A 23403-nucleotide genomic window follows, 5' to 3' on the forward strand; every position below is an offset into this window, starting at 1 on the left:
TTAGTAGTATGTTAGTCTGGCCACATAGTAATATTGTTACTTGTATTTCCTTGTTTCCAGCTTTGGATGCATGAAACGCAGTGAGCAGCTGGGACTGAAAAACAACCTAACTTCTGCTTAATTAAAATTACCTGTTCGTCATTGATTCAATATAATAATATGAACAAAGAATGTTAATTTGCATCAACTTAGATGATGTAAACACAAAATTGATATATGTTTTGTTTTTTTTCCAGGTGGATGAAACTGTAGAAACTGCAGAGTGAAGCTGAAAAGTAAACCAGCGCTTCGTGGCAGGTGACAATGAAAGTTGAATCAAGCTTGAGTCAATCATGTCTACATCCTGAGATGAATTTACATTTCTATCACTCAGCCCATTCTGCACTGATACTCTCTTTTGCCTTATTGCTTTTATTCCTTAGATGATACTGATATTCACTGGTAAGTTATTCTCATGGAATGGAACATACAAAGTCTTAGTGGGATTATGATGGAGAAAGAAAACTACCATGAATGATAGTGAGAGCGAGCGAGAGAGCGTGGCCAATTCCCCCTTGAAATCCACACATTGTTTCCCCTCAGCCGATGGGGGATTCTTATCAAAATGCTGCCAGGACTATCATAAAAGGATATGGTAATTATGGAAAGCACTCACACACACACTTATCCACACACACACACACACACACACACACACACACACACACACACACACACACACACACACACACACACACACAGAACCAGGAAGGCCGACCATGCACTGGGCTGGTATAGTGTGTCTGGTGTGGGGGTTATTTACATACCCTTCCAGAGCACTTGTCACATTGAATTAATTACTCCCTGGCAGAGTGACAAAGTTCATTAAAAAGAATGATGAAAAATATTTCCTCTTATGGCTCTAAAAAAATCTGCTAAGTCTTTTTCAGATGGAGCCAAATGAAAACAAGGCATGCTGTCTTAGTTAAAGTTAAAGGTGTTTTCTCATTCCCAAGAGGAATTAGAGTGCCATTACGTCTACTGAGAAGGGAATGTAGAAAAAGAGCCAGAGAGGATGTTTGTTGGAATGATGACTGTGATCATGAGCAGTGCTTTATTCGGGCAGGAGAAGAAAAAAAAAGAAAGATATAGCTAAAGCCTGTGAGGTAATGAGCTGCATCACAGCGTCCGTTCATAACCCCTCACATCTAATGTCTTTCAGCAAACAGCCTATTTAACACTGTCAGATCAATTAGCAGCTGAAGAAAGGGCTGGGGAGACGTGGGGCTTTTTGTTTGAACAGACACTGTGTGAGGAGCTACAGTGCTGTTCAAGGGAATTTATCTCGGCAGAAGGTTTTTAGTGTTCACAACGTGCGATTGTGCTTCGCTTATCACACAAAAGAACAGGCTGAATCAGGATTGTTGTGGTGAAACATGTAGGCTAAATCAAACACCGGGGAAGTGACAGCCTTGTGGGGGAATCGGGAGCTGTTAAGTGTGAGGCAAATACCCCAGGGGGCATATGAAAACAGAAATCTACATTTCAAGCAGCATTGTACCTCCATGGGCTCATATCTCTGAATGCTGCTGAAATATGCTCAAGCAGCCTAAAACTGATTTTTCACTTGTGACTGAGGACTTGGCTCTTCATGAGGGCTCCTTTCAGCGTGCATAGGAAGCCGCTCTTTACACAAAAATGTCATCTTCTATACAAATGTCAGCCCCTGAAATTTCTTTTCCCCTTCTCTGCTGTTTGGTCCGTTGTCAGTAAACATAATGGCTTACTTCAGACACATTAGCCTTGTCTTTGAGATTAGAGGGCCAACAAACAGACTGCAACTTACTGAGAAAACTGCGACTGCAACTGTGACAGACAATCCTATTTTGTTCTTTCTAATCTGCTAAAAAACACAGTGGTTTATTAATTAAACCACAAGCAACATGACAGATAAATTGTATTATTCTGAAAGGTGACAGGCTTCACCTCCATTTATGCATTTGTCTGTAGATACAACCTTTTCAAAGGTAAAATATCTTTTTTAAAACCACCTTTCAAAAATTACATTGTTTTGATTAACACAGTGAGCCCAAAATAATTAAAATGGTTGTAATCAATGCAAAACAGTGGATGCAGCTGTTTTATTGAAAAATTGATAAATGCTAAATCCATAATTAAAATAAAGATTAATATAATTCATTACAGCCTTCCAGAAAAAACATCTAAGCTGTATAAGCTCTTACCAGATACATACACAACAATAATATAATAATATGATTAAATGAGGAAATGAACTAGCTTTCTGATATAGAAGCATTTATTGACATATAGAACCTTTTTAACACATCTCAACTCCCATAACCTCATAGAAACAAAATATGCTGACTTTATTATATTTACTATTACTATTTATTTAATTATTATTGTTCTTTGGGCTTAACTGTTATTACTCTTATAATTATTATTATTATTCCTGTTTTGATTATCATCCCCCTTCCCTGTTTGTTTTGTAAAGACAATATAGATACTATTATTAATACCATTATTACTATTACTACTATTATGTTATGGCAGTTATTTTGTATACACCACACCTTATATTAATATTTCTTTAACTGCGTTTATCACTAACATAATAGCACCATTAATTAGAAAATTAATGAGAATATAATTTATATCTGTATAAAGCTGAACACACCCACACTACACCTTCACAGACACAAATCAAAATTGTCTTAGTCTATTTTACACTGTTTAGATGGAAATAGTAGATCTTGGGGACAGCATTGTGGTGAGCACTCCAGGTGTTCTCACAATCCACACATATGAACATCAGTTTGACTGGTGGTTCTAAACTGCCCATAGGTGTTAATGTTAAATCTGTGCATCCCTAATTTTTGGATCAGGTTGAAATATTCGGAGTGACTAAATGCAGCTGCTCTGCCTAACAGCCTGAGAACATCAATGTACCACCCAGATTCCCTGCTTTCTCCGTCATGCGGAAAATGCCTGAACTTCAGTGACTTGCTGCTTACTCTGTCCACAGTGTGAAGCTGTATGGTCACACCTCTACCTTCCCTTCACCTTTTACCACTACCCCTAAATGCAATCAGTCTAAGCAGAATAACAATTGCTAACTCATCGAAAATGTCACACAATGAAAGCTCTTATTGAGATCTTGATTGACAGGCCTGTAGAGCAACTCTTCCTTTCACCACTCTAGATCAGGAGTAAAATAAATCATGCCAAACAGTCGAGCCACTGCAAAGTGCCTTCCTCGCCTTTAGGGAGTAAGAGCAAACACAATACTGTTGCTACAGTGATCCTAATGTTAAACACTGCCAATCAGGTCAATCGCATAGATATATATATATTTTTTTTTTTCTTGTTTGTGATTCAGTCTGCTTAAAAGGGACATGCATTATGGTCCAACCAGAGCAAACAGCGGTACAGAGAGAGCACAGTAATCTACCTGTGCTATTCATGTGACTCACTGAGCCTGTAGAAGGCATTCATAGAGCACATGCAGGTTCACACACACACTTGCACAAATACAGAAGTGCCTCAGGTGTCACTGCAAATAGCTCTTTTAAAAACACACAATCAGCAGGCTCCTACCTGCAATTTGGCGGCGGGTCCAAGGTTATCTCTGCTAGCTCCTTTTGGATTCTGAAATGAGACAAAGGTATGTGTTATAATTCACACACTCAAACACAGAGTTATAGAAATCCTGACTGTAAAATCAATCTATAAATGGACACACTGATTACTTCATTGATCTTCTAATGAGCTCCTGAGTGCTGCGATTGAACAAAGAAACAAGCTGAGTCAAACCAAAACAACACAGGGATGTTATAAAGGCCATATTAGATAGAGGAATCATAGGTAATATATCTAGGTAAATGAACTTTGCTGCTGATCATGGTCCTGCGCCAGCTATTGCATTTTCATGAAACTGTTGGATGCATTTTAAAAAGGTTTAAGGAATATTCACTAGAAAGGTCACATTTCTGCCTGGTTAAGTATTCAGTATATAACTATACCTGTGATTTGCTTATGAGAAACTAGTAACTCGGTTACTATAGGCAGGCAGAGCACTATATGCTCTGCCTCATTTTGTGATTTTGCAAGTGGGAATGAGTTGCTGCACCAACTGAAGGACTTCAAGTATTCTGTGTGAACTGGTGCAGCCTCATTTGTAATGTGGCTCTTGTACTGGACTGTTATGTTGATGAGGAAGCCAAGGCTGAAGACAAAGCTCTCAATTTACCAGGTCAACCTATATTCCAAACGTCACCATATGGTCATGAGCTTTGGTTTGTGAGAGATTTAATACTGTAGATACAAGCAGCTTAAATTACTTTCTTTTTTGGGGTGGACCTGATACTCCTTGGTGCAGAAGCCAGAAGGCATATAATAAGGGTGCTTCCTGGAAGGGGGGGGGGGGGGGGGGTCGATAGATGAATCACAACTCAAAAATGAGTGTCTGAGTTCTTCCATGTAAAAAATACATATTAAGTAAATTTGTTTGTTGTGGGGTTGTTTTATTTTTTTTGGATGGGATGAAAATTCTCTTTCCTTTGCAGTTTTGTTAAAAATCTACCAAATAATACTAAATATATAAAGCATTTCTATCTTCTTTATCCTCAGGTTCCCTGCTTGCATAAATCCTTAGTTTAGACAATCCTGGCAGAAGGTTTATGGTGCTATGATGCACCAAAATCCCTCCAGTTTGACCTCCACCGTCTGGATGTGAAAGTGTTGTACGGAGTATTAAATTAAGCTTGCTAGCTTATGATTAAAATCATTAAACTTGACTGTATTATAATGAAATCCAAAGCTTTGTTCAATAAAAATCTGAAACACAATCTTGTGAAAGTGGAATTTAAGCCAACCAAGATAGGTGCCAATGGTATCATCCTGACTGAATTGCCCCTTTTACATTATACAGTTTCATCTCGACTCTGCTTTGGTCATTTTCTATTACAATTGAGCACCACCTCAACGCCACCAAGCACAACATACACACCTCCATGAAGGACCACAGTGTTGTTTTGCAAGTAACATTAGCCATTTGCCTCACTGAAGACTATAAAAATGGAAAAACAAACGTTCGCTGATGCTGGTTTTTAAAAATGGTTGGTTTGATTCTTGTGTTGGACGCGGTTGGACGTTGCGCTCATGACTCCTCTAGAGATGTCATTCTTTGGCCAATTGGTGGCCCGCAGTCTGTTGACATATCACATTTTAGTATTGGCTCGGCTCACTTGGAAACTTGGCCGAGGAGGTACTAAAAAGGTACCTGCTACCAGGTACTATCCCCTAATGGAAAACCCCCAGAAACCGAGTCGAGTAGTCTAGTGGAAAAGTCCCAAAGGTGTCTGTCAGTGCCATTTCTTTTCTGAAATTTGATATGTAACAAATACTTTCCAAATACAAGCATGTGGTGCTGTTTATTTTATCAGTGATGCTTTGGGACCTGACTTGTGTGAACTTGGAGCAGGCAACTATCCCAGCATTTACTTTGCATCAACCAGCAGCAATGGTGTAAAACATGAGCCAAACCCATGAACGTAGGACTTAATTTTTTCTAGGAATAGTATTTTGTGACCCAGGTGAGTTTTTAGATATAGAAATAAACAATTTGAGGAAACCTTTTCACCCAAAAGTCCAAGTGCTGTATTGGTGCTTTCAAATTTTAAATAAAATTATAATTAACAATATAACACCTACTACTAAATATATTTTCATCCAAAATTTTCAGAGACAGGTGGTAACCACTGTCGCATGACAGCAAGGAGGTTCTAGGTTTGAACCCTAGTGTGGAGTATGCATGTTCTTAAGAGTTGCAATATAATATTTGTTGCAGACAAATTGCTTAGTCTGGCAATCGTGTATAGTTATGATGAACTGTGATAAAGTGGCAGAGCTGATGTGCTCAGCAAGAATGCTGTTGTCCTTTAATTGCGCATGCCTCCTCACAGTCTTGTGAATGTGGACTTCTGAATTCATCTTGCAATGTTGAAATTTCTGAAAATACAAGCTCAAACATGGCATATTCTGTTTAAATATTGATTTTCTTCACTTCCCATTTCCTTTATTGCTCCTTTTCTATTCCCAGTGCATCTTGTTTTTTTATCCTTGCTATACAGTAACTGAAATTTTTCAAGAGGCCATTATAAGAAAAATATAAATAAATAACAGACAACACTTTTTACACTGCTGTTAGCTGGGACATAAACTATTCTGCTATTACAGGAGAGAGGGAGACGATGCACAAACAGATGATGCTGATATGATATATTGTTTCAGCATTGATGTGCAAAATGAAGAGGTGTGCAGTAGTCACACTGCAATGTGAAACTTACATTATATTACACTGAAACTCTCACTGCATGGGAATCGAATGTAGTTAATATCAAGGCAAACAGCATAGCTTACATATAGACATTTTAAGTACTGTAAAAATGAAATGAAGCAACTTGTTGGAAACCACCAAAAATACTTTTAAGAGGGGAATTCTTTATACAGCACATTTTTACTGAATACATCATTGTGATGGACAACTTTCAGCTCAAGCTATCCACCATGACACATGTAACTCCAGTGGAAGTGAGCAGGAAGTGAGCAGTGACTTGTGAGCAGGTCATAGACCTAAAGCATCATCAGACAGCAATACCTCAGAACTCTCATTCACATAAGTAAATATTTCAGTTTATATCAGTTTATAAGACATACTGTTTGTCTTGTAAAGGAGCCTATAATACAATCGCCAGTGTATCGGAGTCAATCTCAGCGTAAATATGTGCTGTGTATTTTTATCTCCAGTATTTCCTGAGGTGGCACATTTTGATTGCTGAAGCTAGGGACCTGTTAGAGAAAGAGGAACAAGGCCAGGGGAATCCAAAGGGAAAAGCACTGATTTGACTGTGAGTTCCTCGTACTCCTGCATGTCCTCTTTAACCAAGCACTTGCTTTCCTCTAATTTTCCACAGCTCATTGCATTTGATAATCCCTTGAGACACTTCAAGCACTAAACTATTACATTTAGCATGCTTTGACAAATGCAAATAAGTCAATATTACCTGGATATAGTTTTTTATGAAAAACACTAGCTTTGGCTTGTGTTTGTCTAGCGGCTGATGCTCTATAACAGGAACAAGCAATGAAAGCGGTTAAATAACACTGTACCTGTCAACCTCCCTATAAAATGATAAGCCTGGAGGTCCTTATTTTTTATGTTGTAGCCATCTCTGGTGATAAGAAGTCATCACTGTAAGAAACAGTTTTGGCTGAAGTGTACAGTGCATCATACTTCCTTTGTGCCAGAGGATATTTTCCCAAGATATACACCTGGAACAAAATGTTTACAGGAGCCAGTACAGAGACTTTCATTAAAGTAGTCATACATCCAAGGGAGTTATGACACTGAAAGGCAGTAGTTACCAAACTTGATTATATGATGACTGTGATTAGGATGAGGGTAGTCGCAATGACTTAACACTTTTGAATTTGAAAATAAGCACAGCACTATGAATGTCTGATGGAAACATTGTCCTGAGTTGTCTTTGTTTATACGATTACTATGCACACCCACAACTCTATGACAGCAGGGTTATATGTTTCCAGTGACTGCAAAGGAGCCAGTTTATTGACCCAGAATTGCTGGTGGGACTGCTGAATTAACTTCAGAAGCCCCCTTCTCTAGCCCTTTCTGATGCCAGAGGGACTGCATGCGACCTTTTCTGTTACTTTCCGAAACTGGCAATCCAACGTTCCAGAAGAAACTGTCAGAAAATGTGCAATGGCAGCTCTGTATTTAGATTATACCTCATCTCCCCCCCTATCCATAACATCTGGCTTTTCAAACTGCCTTCTAATGCAGCACATCAAAGAAGGTCCTCAAAGAAAGATTCACACACAGCATGGTGAATGAATTTAACAGAAAAAACATTTGGATCTAGCGGAGACCAGGCTCTGGAAAATGAACACTGCAAAGCAGTACATATGCACTGGTCTGACCGTCAGTCTGAATTTTTCATTTCTTGGTATCTCAAAACAGTCATTCAGGAGAAACCTAGGAGCACCGCATATCCCAAGTAATATCTCCCTCATTTACTTTGGTTAATTTCTGTTACCTTCATTTTATGCTCCACAGCCCTACCATGGCAGGTTTTATGAGAAAAAAGTGGCAGTATAACCCAGCCCTCAGATAATTGTTGTTGCTCTGTGCCATTACCCCATGATATTCAGTGCCAACCTGATATGAACTGGTTCTAAACTGAATCATTGCTGTGTTACCAGAGAACTTGGCAGATGCACCAAGATTGTGTGTAAAGTAAAAATGAGGTTTGCAACCTCTCCGAGGTTGAATTATGTGCTTACTCCCAATGCTCCACGTCATTTTCTATTAGCTATTAAGATCTGACTGGGTGTGTGGGGGCTTCAGCTTAAAACCCCAACATAATAGTGACCCACGTAAAAAGAGCTGACTTGTGAACAGCAACATCATGTTCACACTTGAATAAATTAAATACATGGTTTGTTCTCTGACCAACAGTCCCAAACCCAAAAGTATTCAAATTACAATAATGTAAGAACAGAGAGAAGCAGCAAAAACCTCACATAGGAGAAGTCCAGAGTGAGTATATTTTTGTTTGATAAATGATTAACTGACTACTAGAGCTATTATTTTCTGCTTTACCATTACGCCTTGTGCACAGAATCTCACAGACTATATACTGTTTTGATTGACACATGATTTCTGGAAAAGCAACTCAGCAGTGTGTACTTAGCACAAAAGAGAAAATCAGAGTACACATAAATGACAGATGACCACTTGAGCAGCTAAACAAAGCCATCAGGGCAGTGCAGGCAGCAGAGGACAGTAAATGTGCAGCAGATCTACCTCTTGGCACTGGTGGAGAGCTTGGCAGCAGTCTTGCTGGAGATTTTGGCCTCCTTTTTCTTGGGCTGGGTCTGATCTCGCTGCTCAGGGCCCGGCTGCTCCGGAGGAGCCGCCTCTCTCTGTTCAGCGTCCGAGCTTCCCCCACTGGTATTGGGGCTGTCGTCCGGCCTTTGCTGCACCTCACTGGACATGCTGATACTGTGCACACAAAGACAGTGTTAAACACATACAGCGTATACAAAACACACACATAAAGGATTCTCTGTATCTTGGACTGCAGGGTCCTTTATCTGCATGGGTGCAATCAGTGTATTTCTTCTGAAGGCACACGCCAATGCTGACTTTTCTGAACTGCAGCCACAAAATAAATATGTAAGCAGTCAGGCTTAATCATGCACTCTAACAAAGGATGGTGTCTGGACTGGAAAAAGCCAGTAGGAAGACCTTGAATTTGGATTGTCTCAACAAACTACTATTCCCAAGGTTAGTTACTTTCATAATTAAATTGTGAACCAGTTTAGTCATGTTTAAAATGTTCTGTCCAAACAAACATCCATAATCCAAACATACTCAGTTGACAATGATATAAAACAGAGACAAGATGGAAATCTTCACTTTGAAGAAGCTGGAATCACAGAAATGTTTAGCCTTTTTTTAAATAAATGACTTAAATGATTAACGAGGGGCACACCAGTGAAGGACTTTTACTGTTTACTGCTTGTCTTTTCCCATTACTTTCTCACACTACTCATTTCCTATCATCTCTTCACTATTCCTATGTATATTTGAAGCCACAAGTAAAACACAAGCTTCATATTCTGAGTGGTAAAAGACCTCAAAATCACTAAAGTTCAATGTCTGCTGGTCACAAGCCTTTAGTCTCAATAATAAAAGACACCTACAAGGTCATGTTCACTAAATCCAATTCTCTCATCATGTGTGCGTGTGTGTGTGTGAGCCTCAAGGTGAATGCCTCTGTTTACACAAGCAGGTCCGTTATGAAAAATGGATGATACAGATGAATGAGTGAGAGGGTACAGTTGCTGCACACTGCTCAGCTGAATTGAATATCAAATTGGACAGACGTAAGGACAGATGAGAGGGGTCTTGGCAGCCTGCCTCGACTTTTGACTTCTGACAAACAGCCACTGCACACAAGCTATCGGATGCAATTAACTGCATTTGGTGGTGAGCTGATAGGGAGATAACAGTCCAGACTGTAAGCTTAGGACCGTTACACAGTTTTTGCTCTTCAAGCTCTGTATTCTGGCACATTAACATGCCATGTCTCTTTAATTTGAGGAGGTTTATGTCAATACTAAATGAACTGTGTGGGAGATAGAGTAACTGGATTGATAATTACTAAACGTTTCTTGGGCAGCTGTGTGCTTTTAGCTGTAGTCCATGCACAAAAGACCTCCCATGTGGCTTAGAGCTGACAGAGCTGAAGATGGAGATGGAGCTGTGTGTTAATATGTTATATGATGTAAATATAAAACAGAAAAAGATAATAATTAGGGTCAAAACAGCAAAAATGTATTAGATATATATTTTACAATTAGGCTCTTTACCAAAATCAGTTGCATTAATTCTACAAACGCAAGTGGACACAGGACAAGCAGAAAATGTCAAACAAGCTGGCAGACTGAGGATCATCAAGTGTTATAGATTAGCGGAAAATCATTAGTGAAGAAAACCCAAATTTGACTGTAGAGCAAGTCCAGTGACCATTTTGAGATATCTTTATGAATAGAACTACGAGAACTTAGCATCAGATTCAAACCTCTGGAAAACCTGAAAAACAGTAAGGCCATGCTACAAAGTTCTAATGAATGATGACAGAAAAATCATGATGATTGAAATGGGAAAGCGTGGAGAAAAAAAGAAACTATTCATGACCCAAAGCACCACCTCATCTGTCAAACATGTTGGTGCTTCTGTTGGGTATGGGCATGTATGGTTGCCAGAAGACCTGGCAGAGGCTTACAGGCACATTCTGTGTACTCAGATTCAGTCAAACCCAGAGGAAAGCAAAATTCAAAAGATCTTATCTTTGTCTACGCTGTTTCTCCTAGACACATTTAAGCATGTTTTAACATCAGAATGAGACTTTGATCTATTTCACATACTTCTGAAATGTAGCTTCTGAGAAATTTCACTTTGTTACAGTATATCACTCTGATCCTGTTGTCAGCTCTTAGAACATTCAACATTTTTCTCACCTCTTTTTGTCTGAAAGAACTCACACTTAATTGATTAGTTAATTTTCTTATTGATAGCAACTATTAGATGTCACAAATGTTCAGTAAATTTATTTATTCATACCATGCATTACTTTGTTGAGTATTTTGCTTATTACACTTTAGTCTGATTAAAGCAGCCCAACAGAAATGAGGATGTTTTATTACAAAATTGAGGAAACGTCAACTGAAAGACCCACATATTATTGCACTGACAGCTCCTATTTAATTTAAGAGCGAAACATTTGACTAACAGAGCTCCTTGTCAGGCTGTGGCAAATGAACACTACAAACATCTATATCAAACCGATCATTCGGTAGAATCCTACAGCCATTGCATTTTACAACTAATATTACAACCCCCTCATTTATTTTCCTTCTCCAGTTCAAGGATTAATTTCTGTCAAATGATTTTTGCTGATGCTCCACAGCTTTCCCAAGGCAGGTTTTATGAGAAAAACGTGGGACTGACAGTAAGAGTTTGATTTACTTCTCAGAAGACAAAGGAAAGTGTGAGCAGCACAGTTTTCCTCTGGGAGTGTATTAAATCTTATTAGACAATGTTTCATCACTAAGCGGGACAATGATCCTAAACATACAGCCACAACAACCAGGAGCTTTTCAGGATAAAGAGGCGGAACCTCGACTGAGCCTGATCTCAGGCTGAATGAGCTGCAATCCACTTGCTGAGGACCAGACTAAAAACAGAGCCAGAAGAACTGAAAGTTAGTAGTTGTCCATACACTTGAGGCGTGGTTAACCTGTATATGTTAGGATAACACACAGGGGCATTGTTTCAATGGTTGTAACATCTACATACTCTGGTGAATGCAAACCTCTCAGGGTAGGCTGTTATTGTTCTGTGGGAAATGGCGTGTTACTAGTCGTCAGGTGAGAACAAATGTGCTGAGAGTAAGAGATGCAGACAGAGCACTTCATCACCTCGGGCACTTGCCACAAGAGACTGGGCAGATGTCTTTTCCCTCCTCAGGTGTGAAACTGTCAAAACAGCTCAACTATAACTACCAACCTTGGTAAAGCATTCAAGATGAGCAGGCCTTAAGGAAACTCACACCCTGGAGAGATGCCACAGTTCCCAGTCATTCCATGCTTTTATGCCAGCAGGCAAACATGTCAGATTTCCTTCAGATATCTGATTGCTAACCAAATGCTGCCTGCTTTTGGCAAACACGTAACATTTATTTCACTTTAAAGCTTTTCTGAATGAACAGACTTTCGAGTAAACGTAGCAACAACTTTGGTTTGCATAGTAACTCTGGAAAAGTGTGACTACCTGCAGATTTACATTTTATTGAACTGAAGTGCAGTTTGATGCAATGGGCATCCATCGAATTAAACAGTGGACGCTAATGCTTTTTAAATTCTTTTACGTCATCCCCGTGTACTATACGGACAGGTTTAATGGGAGCAGGTTCAAATTGACTGATATTATGTACGAAGTTTGGGGGTACGCACCCTCTGCTGGAAACGACCCAAAGACACATATCGTGCTAACGTTGACCCCCAGCACTCACCGCCCCCGGTGTCCTGGCTTACTTGCTATCTGTAAAGAGTTACCAGCAACGTAGTCCCGGTATGATAAGCTACGTCTGTTTGAAGGTCCTGTTAGAACAGGATAAAGCTGAACAGCACACCTAGTCAAAGCCCTCCAGCAACGACCACTGCCAATCTGCTCCTGCACAAAAGATGGAATGGATGCCCCCTCTCTTCGCCAACCACCGCCCCCTCCCTCTAGGAGATAACGTAATAAACCTCCATTCGATTTGGAGACTTGTATTTTTGTAGAAGAAAATGGGCGACTCACCTTTCTAAGCGGGCTGGACGCACGGCGGCAGGAGAAATGTGTAATAATGTCCACTGTATAGGTCGTAATCCGTAACGCTGACTGTCCGCTGCTTTCCGTCCGTTGCTTTGACTGACTGCTGGAGAATGTGGCTGTCAGGGTAACCGTGGCTACAAGCGCCATTTCCTGTTTTAGCTGCCAAAATAAAAGCCCAATTGAGCATTTCACGTTTTTGGTTTGTTTTTCTAGATAAACGATAGTGAGGTATGTCAGTAATAATACTGCATATTATATCGGGCTCTACGTAAGAGGAGATGGATATGTTTGCACATTGCAAATATGTATAATGTCCATCCATTCATTATCTATGCCCGCTCACTGCAATTAATATAACGCACCAAAGGTTTTGATTCCCAACCATCCATCTACTATCTGTACACATTCATCCATCCATCCATTATCTATACCTGCTTATTCCAGTAAAGCTCTCTGGGTGAAAGGCAGGGGTGCAACCTGGACAGGTCACCAGTCCATCACAGGGCCACATAGAGACAAACAACCACACACACTCACATTCACTCCTACGTCAAGCAAAATCCATCAATCCATCTATCAAAACATAACATATGCTTTAACTGCTATGATGATCTTCAGATCTGCTTACCATTAAGGGTTAGTAATGGTCTTTCCATCCATTATCTATACATCTTATTCCTCTTTAGGGTCATGGGAATCTGCCGGAGCCTATCCCAGCTCTCTTTGGGTGAAAGGCAGGGGTACATCCTGGACAGGTCACCAGTCCATCACAGGGCCACATAGAGACAAACAACCTCACACACTCACACTCACTCCTATGGGCAATTTAGAGTCACCAATCAACCTAACATACATGTTTTTACTAACCACCAAGCCACTGTGCTGCCCTGATTTCCATTTTGTTAATTCATTATTTGCTTTAGTTTGTTATTTTAACACATGCTTTATTGGTTTGAGATCTGGTGACTGTGGAGGCATTTGGAGTACAGTGAACTCACTGTCATGCTCAAGAAACCAGTTTTTAGATAATCTGAGCTTTGTGACATGGTGCATTATCCTGATGGAAGTAGCCATCAGAAGATGGGTACACTGTGGTCATGAAAGGATGGACATGGTCAGCAACAATACCCGGGTAGGCTGTGGTGTTTAAACTATGCTCAATTGATATTAAGGGGCCCAAAATGTGCCAGGAAAATATCCCCCACACCGTTACACCACCACCAGAATGAACTGTTAATACAAGGCAGAATGGATCCATGCTTTCATGTTGTTCACACCAAATTCTGACCCTACCACCTGAATGTCACAGCTGAAATCGAGGCAGGGGTACACCCTGGACAGGTCACCAGTCCATCACAGGGCCACATATAGACACACACCACACACACTCACACTCACACTCACTCTTATGGGCAAATTAGAGTCACCAATCAGCCTAGCATGCATGTTTTTTAACTGTGGGAGGAAACCGGAGTACCCAGAGTAAACCCATGCACAGGGACTCCATACAGAAAGGCCGGGTTGCGAACCAGGACCTTTTTGCTGTGAGGCAACAATGCTAACCACTCAATGCAGCACCATGATGCTGCCCACACAATAAATCATTATTAAAATTCAAACTAAAAATCTGTGGCAGCGATAATGTACATTTTTTGGATTGGATTTTGGATTTTTTCCAAACATTCTATCATGAAAACATAAAACACATCCCAGTCCAGAGTTTTTAAATAAAACGTTTAACAACTCTTTTATTTTTTCACAGAACGCCTCATTTCCGGTCTTTTCCTTTTTTGCAGAAACTTGAAGTATCAGTCCGTCTCCGTGCGCGCTCCCTCGCGAGTGCGCGCAAACTGTGTGCTCAAGCATTATGGCAGGCTTTGATGAGAGTGAAGACTACAAAGAAAGTGAAAAGAGACGAATAATGCGCGGGTTCAGCCGACATTTTATGAAAAGTGTGTATTAAGATCAAAAGCAATATGGTGTGGATGGTATATTGTTCAGGGACTTAGATGCACGGCGCCCTATTACAACAATGGAGCTGTTAGTGATGTTTGTTTGATGAACTGGGCAAAGGGCCAGTAATTGACATTTGTCACATTATTAATATGTAAAATGTAAAATATTGGGAGAAAGAAATATGATTAGACCCCTATATATGTGATTATAAATGAGTTAAGTGACTGACCTTGTGAATTGTGTCATGATTTGATTTTTTGCAGCTCATCACAATATGTATCTCAAAACGTTGTGCCTGCATTTGTCCACATCCGTCTGGCACTTGCCAACTGCGGAACCTTTTCGCGTCGTTGATGTTTCTGTACGCGGAGTACAGTGACGGACTTCAGTTGCTCAACATGCGCCATTGAAAACAAACGTAGCGGAAACGGCGGGGGTTACTTGTTCATTCTTTGTCTGGGTACTTAGTCTTATTTTGCGGGCTGTGAACTGTGAACACTTTTAGAAACAATGGAGAGTATTTTAGAGCAACAGCGTCGCTATCACGAAGAGAAAGAAAGGCTAATGGATGCTAAAACTAAAGAAATGTTACACAAAAAGTCTACGGTAAGATGGCCTCTTTCTGCTAGCTTTAGCGATATTGCTAACCAAATAATACAGACACGAAAAACAAATTTCAGTCAAAGCTGTGATTTACATGTATCCTATTTGTTTTTTATTACAGCTGCGAGAACAGATTAACTCTGACCATCGAACAAGAGCGATGTTGGATGTAAGCAAAGATTTCGATTTGTTAAAAAAGACCAAAGTTAGTATTGGCTGTAATCTGAAGAAGGTAGCAAACAGTTGAGCTACAATAAACGTTTGTTACTTAACAGGTTGCCAGTGTCATTCGTAGGGGCATTGGTAACCTGATGAAGAAACTGTAATTTGGAACAGTAATTGTTGTGCAGACTGCATCCATTGTTACTGTTGACAAAAAAACATACAGACTGATGTTTGCGTTTATGTTTTTCTTTTATATGTTTGACAGAGATACATGGAAGTGAGCGCAAATCTCAGAGACTCCTATGAAGACAAAGATGGGTGTGTTTTTTTTAAGTCACCAGTCTGTTTCAGTGTACAGTGTCTACACCTGGCTTAACTCATATCCAGATGTGTAAGAAGGTTCACTCTTTAAAACACATCAGTTATTGAAGGATCACAATTATATTTTGGTGTTTCTTATCAACAGAATGAGGAGGGACGAACTTGCTGCCATTTCAGGACCAAATGAATTTGCAGAGTTCTACAACAGACTGAAACAAATCAAAGAATTTCACAGAAAGCACCCAAATGAGGTAGCTGATGTGTGTAAATTGCCAAATTGTACTGTGTAAACCTGTTGGAACTGAACATTAAAAATGATGCTGTTTGTACTTGTAGATTTCCATTCCCATGTCTGTAGAGTTTGAGGAGCTGATGAAGGCCAGAGACAACCCCAGCGAAGAGGCTCAGAGTAAGTCTCCTTACAATGTAACAAGAGAACAGCCTGACAGATTATCCTTAAATGTTCTGTGTCACAACACAACTTTCACCAGTCTGTTTTTATCAGTGCCTTACGTTGGTATTTCCAGATTAATGGGCTTTGACAAAAGGTTTATCAGCTCAGTCTGTTAAGGCAGTGAGAGAGTTCACATGAAATGAGAAGGGCTGTCAGTGTAGCCATTCAAGTGCATCATGGAAATCTGCACTGTGGTCTGTTGAGTCCAAATTTCAGATTGTTGGTTATTGAGACAGAGAAGTAGAACAAATAATGTCTGCATGATTTGCTAATGATACTGTTGCTGACATTCAGAATGCAAAGCACACATAACCAGCATGGCTACTACAACATCATTGAATCTGGTTTGCATAAATGCTATCAGTATTTGTTCTTCAACAGGACAGTGACCCATAACATATGTACAGGCTATGAAAGGGCTTCAACTTTACACAGAGCTCTAATGAGAGTTCCTCTGGCTTCATAACATGTTTTTTGTCCTGACTTGTAGTGTGAATTTCACAGGTGTTTGTGGACTCCAGTCAGATTCCACGCACTTCTTAAAGATAATTAAAGCAAACTAAATCAACTTGAGAATAGTGTAGTGCCGTAGCAAAGTATCCCAGTATTTCCATTTTCAGATTGAATCAGCTGCACATTCAGTATCTGTATAACCCATGACATTCGGAGGCTCTACCGTGGTTAAAAGTGAATGTTATGACCGACACCATGGCTGGCTGACACACAGATCTGGATGTATCACAGTGTTTCCACATCTGTAATGTGTGATTGAGGGAAATCTGTGTCTCCTCCACAGACCTGGTGGAGTTTACTGATGAGGAAGGATATGGCCGCTACCTGGATCTTCACGACTGCTACTTGAAGTACATCAACTTGAAGGGAGTTGAGGTGAGGATCCTTTAATCTTTTATTCTTTACCACCAAACTGAACCTTCGTTTTTAAACTAATGCCTGTGCTGTGTGTCTTTTTGCAGAAACTGGAGTATATCACTTACCTGTCTTCATTCGACCAGCTGTTTGACATCCCAAAGGACAGGAAAAATGCAGAGTACAAAAAGTAGGTTTATCATTCTTATTCCATCAGAACCAACTGCTGATAACGGAAGAATATGAACGCCTCTTGGCCATGACAAGGTGTCCACGTCTTAAAATGTCTCAAAAAGCATTCAATTTAGTTCTCTCAAAAAAGCCTCTAAAAGTCTAAAAAGTCCTAAATTACAACTGCTGCTAGCTTACTACCTAGCTAGCAAGTGTGTCATGTAGTCATCATGGCAGGATACTCCACAGTATTACAGTACTACTGGGTAAGGCCAGGAGCACAGAAGCACTGTGAGGCTAATTGTACTTTATGGCATAAATCTATTAAATTTTGGACTTTGAGGATTACAGCATTGCAATTGTACATGAGAAGTACAAAGCAGCACACTCCTGATGCAGTACTGTAAGCGCTCTTCAGCACAGTCAGAAATATCACTACTAATAGTAGCACACTGCTGATAGCATCAGTAACAATGCACTTTGTGTACGTTAGCCTAATTCGTAAACATACATTTGTTTAATACTAGGTGATTTGTTTTTGATTAGATTTTGCTATCAAATAAATGCAGTGAGTAAAAAAGTACATTTGAAGACTGATGATGAGATGGCATCCAGGGCAGCATATTTCAAAATGTAGTAGCTGTCTTTTCATACCTGCCATGCTCATGTATTCTCTCTCGCTCATACAAGGATCACACTTTTATGTTCTACCTTACGTGTATACTCTTATGTACAGTTCATATTGCACGTTGTTTAATGTTGAATATTATACACTCTTAATGTCAGAAAATAGGAAAAGAAATTCATGCATGTATTTTGTACTTCATACTATTATTCTTTATACTATTGGTGGTATTGGACTGAAAATTGACATTTAATTTATTTTCCATTAAAAAGGCCTTAAAAAATCTTAAATTGAATTTTGCAAACCTGAAAAACTCTGCATGAATGAACCTGTGTTGTGGTGTCTACCTTGCAGATATCTGGAGATGCTGCTGGAGTACCTGCAGGACTACACAGACAGAGTCAAGCCTCTGCTGGACCAGAATGATCTGTATGGCAAAGTGCTGTCTGACTTTGAGAAAAAGTGGGACAATGGGACCTTTCCAGGCTGGCCTGTAAGTTTTCCTGACATCATCTTCATATGTGATTCTGGATCTGGTTATAGTTATTTGCCTTGTCTGACCTCATATTTTGTTTTTTGTTTTTGCTTTGGTGTTTTGTTTTTTTCTTTTTCTTTACTGGTTCTTTGGACTGTAGAAAGAGACAAGTAGTGCCTTGACCCATGCTGGAGCTCATCTGGACCTTTCTGCCTTTTCTTCTTGGGAGGTAAAAAAAATTCATGTGCTTATGCTAGAAGATTTATTATTTACTGTATTTTCCGGGCTATAAGTCACACCGGAGTATAAGTCACGTTTTGCAAAAACAGCCTTGTTTAACTGAAAAAAATATAAGTCGCTTGAATGATGACACTCCCTCCAAACTGTGTTTCAGCTGCAGACTTTATTACCTGCACTTTGACGTCTGCAATATAATTCTTTCTTTTGGGCAGCATTTTCACTTGTGCTACACTAGGAGTTAGAGTTTAGCTTGAACATAAATGTTTTTACTTTTTCAGTGGTACAATATTATCTTCAGTTGAGTCAAGGGTGACATCTAACTCTAGTGACTACTCAACAAAATTACTGTAAATATATAAATCATTTTGCTGTGTAAGTTGCAGAACAAGCCAGAGGAGTAAAAAAAACAGTGACTTATAGTGTGGAGAATAGGGTGATACTATGGCTGATGCTCATTCTTGCCTTTACTCATGGTTATTTTTCCTCTTTCATGCAGGAGTTAGCCTCCTTGGGTCTGGACAGGTTGAAGTCTGCTCTCATGGCGTTAGGACTGAAGTGTGGAGGGTGAACATATTTGCTGTGAAATGCAGCAACATTCATTTTTTTCAGTGACAGAAAACAGAAAAATCTTTCGAAACTTTTGAGCTGTGTACACCAGTAGGGGTTTGGCAGTTTTACTTAATAACTGACGGGATAGATGATCAAAATTGTCTGTATTGATTATTCGAAAAGAATTAGTCTGTGTGTCTTCTCTAGAGAATTGATTGGTTGGCTGGGTTTGTGCTACTGTGATTTTTTTTTTTTTTTTTTTTTTTGATAGCTCCTAGAAGTGAAGCCACCACATGTCGATAACCCACAGATGGCTCGGTGCATTTTAGGTCTTACACCACTCCCCTCCATGTTGGTGGATGGGATTTGAGCCAAACTAAAAATTTCAAGTGCAAATCAAATATGTTTTCTGTTCATCATTATATATACTCTATAGTTCCCATGTTGTAGTTCCTGATCCCAAAGATGTCCCTGCTCCTGAGCTAGTATGGTCTAAAGAAAACAGTGCTGAACACGTCAAACACAAAGCTGTCATTAGGTACAGCTTGTGGACATCATTCATTCTCACTGCAGCCTGGGACTCAGAATGGGAGTTTGTCTTAGGAGTTTACTGTCATGCTGGCATGATCAATAGATAGATAGAAAATAGGCCTAGACTTCTAGGGGTTAATAAATCACAAGAAACAATTTAGAGAATGTCACACATTGAAGACAGCCTACCCTAGACATGTTAATTTATATGTACGTTGTGCAGGACTCTGGAGGAAAGAGCACAGAGACTCTTCAGCACTAAAGGCAAATCCTTGGAATCACTGGACCCATCACTGTTTGCCAAAAACCCCAAAGCCAAAGGCCCTAAAAAGTAAGTGGTTGTTTAAAAAAATCAGTCTAGTGCAGATAGTGACTTATTATAGTGCACATTATATAATTCATCAAAATTTCCATCCATCTCTTTTGCAGAGACACAGAGCGTAACAAGGAAATTGGCTTCCTGGAGGCTCAGGTCTACGAATATGTAGAGATCCTAGGGGTGGGTATATCTTTAGGTTGCACGCATATGAAAGGTTAGAGGCAACATTTTGACCAACTATGGACTAGTTTGATGATAAACACGGTCGGTGGTTACAGGAGCAACGTCAGCTGACTCACGAGAACGTACAGAGGAAGCAGGCACGGACCGGAGAGGAACGTGAGGAGGAGGAGGAAGAGCAGCTGAGTGAGAGTGAGAGCGAAGATGAAGACAATGAGATCATCTACAACCCCAAGAACCTGCCGCTGGGCTGGGATGGCAAGGTGAGGCTTCATTTGTGTACAGATTCATCAGTTCTCCTGTACCAAGACAAATTCACCACTTCACAGATTTTACACAGCCTGTGAAAACAGTTTCATATACAGTATAATGTTAGTGCAGCTGAGAATCTTGAGGATGTCACAGTGATGTCATTAGGGTGGCCTTCAATTAATAACAGGAAGTCTTCTTTACAGTCTGGGGTGAGATGTTTGAATGTTGTCTGCATTTACCAGACCAAGTCTATAATGAATAAATGCTGGTTGCTGCATTATTGGATGGGTAGAAGCCAGTGTTTTCTGCCTGCTGACCCATACCAAGGAGTAAAAGTCAGGAAATCTGAGACTGCTGCATCAAGTAGAACTGCAAAACCTTAATCTTACACTGCTCTGCTTTTGTGCTATTGGGTTTTTACTATTTTGGCCATGCTTGCTGACTGCTGTTTTATTCCCTTCAGCCAATTCCATACTGGCTCTATAAACTCCATGGGCTGAACATCAACTACAACTGTGAGATCTGTGGAAACTACACTTACAGAGGACCCAAAGCCTTCCAGAGACACTTTGCGGTATGTTGTTTTATTGAGGGTTCACTGTTGCACTTATTCTGTAACCATCCTTAGGTCATCCAAGAGTTTTTACACAGTTTTATAGAACGACATAAAGAAATGGTAGACATATTGCAGCGCTTGTGACAGGAAATGTTACAGTGTACAACCTCTATTTTGTTTCATGTTTGCCAGGAATGGAGGCACGCCCATGGAATGCGATGTCTTGGAATCCCCAACACTGCTCACTTCGCCAACGTCACACAGATCGAGGACGCTGTCTCTTGTAAGTCTTGGCTGGAGCTTGTGAATGTCGTGATTTTATAGAATTTTGGAAGTTTTCTGAAATAAGCTGTTTGTGTGTTTCTCACTCCAGTGTGGGCGAAACTGAAGTCCCAGAAGGCATCGGAGCGGTGGCAGCCAGACACAGAGGTGAGTCCACACTGATGGAGCCAGGGTAGGGGAATAATGCTTCAGTGTATATGCTTATTGCTTGTGTTTTATAGGAAGAGTACGAGGACTCAAGTGGAAACGTGGTGAACAAGAAGACCTACGAGGATCTGAAGAGACAAGGCTTGCTGTAGATGAATGAGTGAAGCAGGAATTGTAGAGATATAACTTCTAAAAAGTGTCATCTAAAATTTAATATCTTTTCACCACTCATTTCATTTCTGTTTGTTTTTGTTTTTAAATAGTGATGTTTTACACACTGGGTCTCACCCTCATTCCTCATTTGAGAACTTTGTAATGTGGCAATTATTGGTCATGATAATAAAATTTAAATTTAAAACTTTTGACATGGCATATTTGTCACTGCTTGTTTTTCTACTGGGACAGGGTTTATTATGACTGTTCAGGATTTACAGTGGCTCTGCTGAGACAGACCTCTGAGTGTGCTTGATTTATTGGTGCCATTGACTTGTAGGCATGTTTTAACTCTCATAATGTCTCATCAAGATGATTTAAACACTAAGACAATAAATTCAAATATTGATAGTTATATCTAGCATGTATATGCATGTGTATATATATATATATATATAGCATGTGTGAGCCCTTGAGCCTTGATCCTGTATTCTATAATATCCAGCTTCTACTTTTTCCATTTCATACGACAGAAAAGTCAACTTTTTTTTAGTGTTTTCTACCATCACTAGCCTCCATTATTGGAGGCTGCTAAATATGCGATTGAGACAAGATAAAATAAGCTTTCTTATTCCCTAAAGAACTTTATCTTGGACATCCAAAAAAAGAGAAAAATCCAATCTTTAATTGACATACAATTATTCAGCAAAAAACAAAAATAACATTAACAAATAATTGACTTTATATGAAATCATGTGTGCCACAATCGGCACCCTTGATCTTAATACTTTGTACAACAAGACAGCACTTAATCTCTAACATCTCACAAGATTGGAGAATACAGAGAGAGGGATCTTTAACCATTCCTCTTTGCACAATCTTTCTAGATCATCCAAGGTCTGGGGTCCTCTCTTATGCACTCTCCTTTTCAGTTCGCCCCATAGGTTTTCAGTCGGGTTGACGTCTGGGGACTGAGATGGCCACTGGAGGAGCTTGATTTTGTGTCTGCTGAACCATTTTTTAGTAGATTTTGCCACATTTTGGGTCATTATCCTGCTGAAAGACCCAATAACAACCAATTTTACCACATCTTAATCAGGTGTGCCAATAATTGTGGAGGGCACTGTAGGTGCTAAGACAGAGTTGAAAATGTGCCATGATAATTAACACATCTGTTGTGTGGACATAGGGTTGATTGTGCTCTGCTCAGGGTTTTCCTTCTAGGTATAAACACACAGCTTAGTCAGATACGCTACATTTGTCTGAACAATATGTACCAAATATTTATCAGGTTATCTAATCAAAAAGGTAAGTTTTTATGTCATGTTACATTTTTAATACAATACCATAGACAGACATCTGAAGGGGCCCCACATGGTGTCTATATGATTTATTAAAATTTGTCTCAGGAATATACCCATTATTTTCTTTATTGACTAAGTGCATAGAATATTAAATATCAGGTGTTTTATACATAGAGTTATCAAAAAAGCTGATGAAATTTGTGCCAATCAGTTAATTGGTTGATCAGCTAATAGGACTATGTCATGGCCTTTCTGTGTGGAGTTTGCATGTTCTCCCTGTGCTTGT

At 39.7% G+C, this 23403-nt stretch overlaps 2 protein-coding genes across 2 annotated transcripts in view; one reads left to right on the top strand and one right to left on the bottom strand.

The window, feature by feature from the left end:
• LOC113127002 (ubiquitin-conjugating enzyme E2 E2-like) overlaps positions 1-13085 on the bottom strand; it is a 57066-nt gene extending 43981 nt beyond the window's left edge. The window contains exons 1-3 of the mRNA XM_026301196.1: positions 12953-13085; positions 8888-9085; positions 3598-3648 (exon numbers count right to left, since the gene is read on the bottom strand). Coding sequence (XP_026156981.1) covers positions 3598-3648; positions 8888-9078 — 242 coding nt within the window. The 5' untranslated portion in view covers positions 9079-9085; positions 12953-13085. The remainder of the gene's footprint in view (positions 1-3597; positions 3649-8887; positions 9086-12952) is intronic.
• Positions 13086-15302: 2217 nt separating this feature from the next.
• sf3a3 (splicing factor 3a, subunit 3) lies at positions 15303-22030 on the top strand. Its single transcript, XM_026301090.1, has 17 exons — positions 15303-15529; positions 15648-15695; positions 15957-16009; positions 16158-16263; positions 16349-16421; positions 17263-17354; positions 17441-17523; positions 18484-18622; positions 18765-18833; positions 19341-19408; positions 20148-20255; positions 20354-20423; positions 20522-20686; positions 21139-21249; positions 21424-21514; positions 21605-21660; positions 21735-22030. Exons 1-17 carry the CDS (start codon positions 15434-15436, stop codon positions 21810-21812), a joined length of 1506 nt encoding a protein of 501 aa, XP_026156875.1. The 5' UTR covers positions 15303-15433; the 3' UTR covers positions 21813-22030.
• The last annotated feature ends 1373 nt before the right edge of the window (positions 22031-23403 follow it).

The sequence above is a fragment of the Mastacembelus armatus genome, chromosome 11 (assembly GCF_900324485.2).
Source record: "Mastacembelus armatus chromosome 11, fMasArm1.2, whole genome shotgun sequence".
In the NCBI taxonomy this organism is placed as follows: domain Eukaryota; kingdom Metazoa; phylum Chordata; class Actinopteri; order Synbranchiformes; family Mastacembelidae; genus Mastacembelus; species Mastacembelus armatus.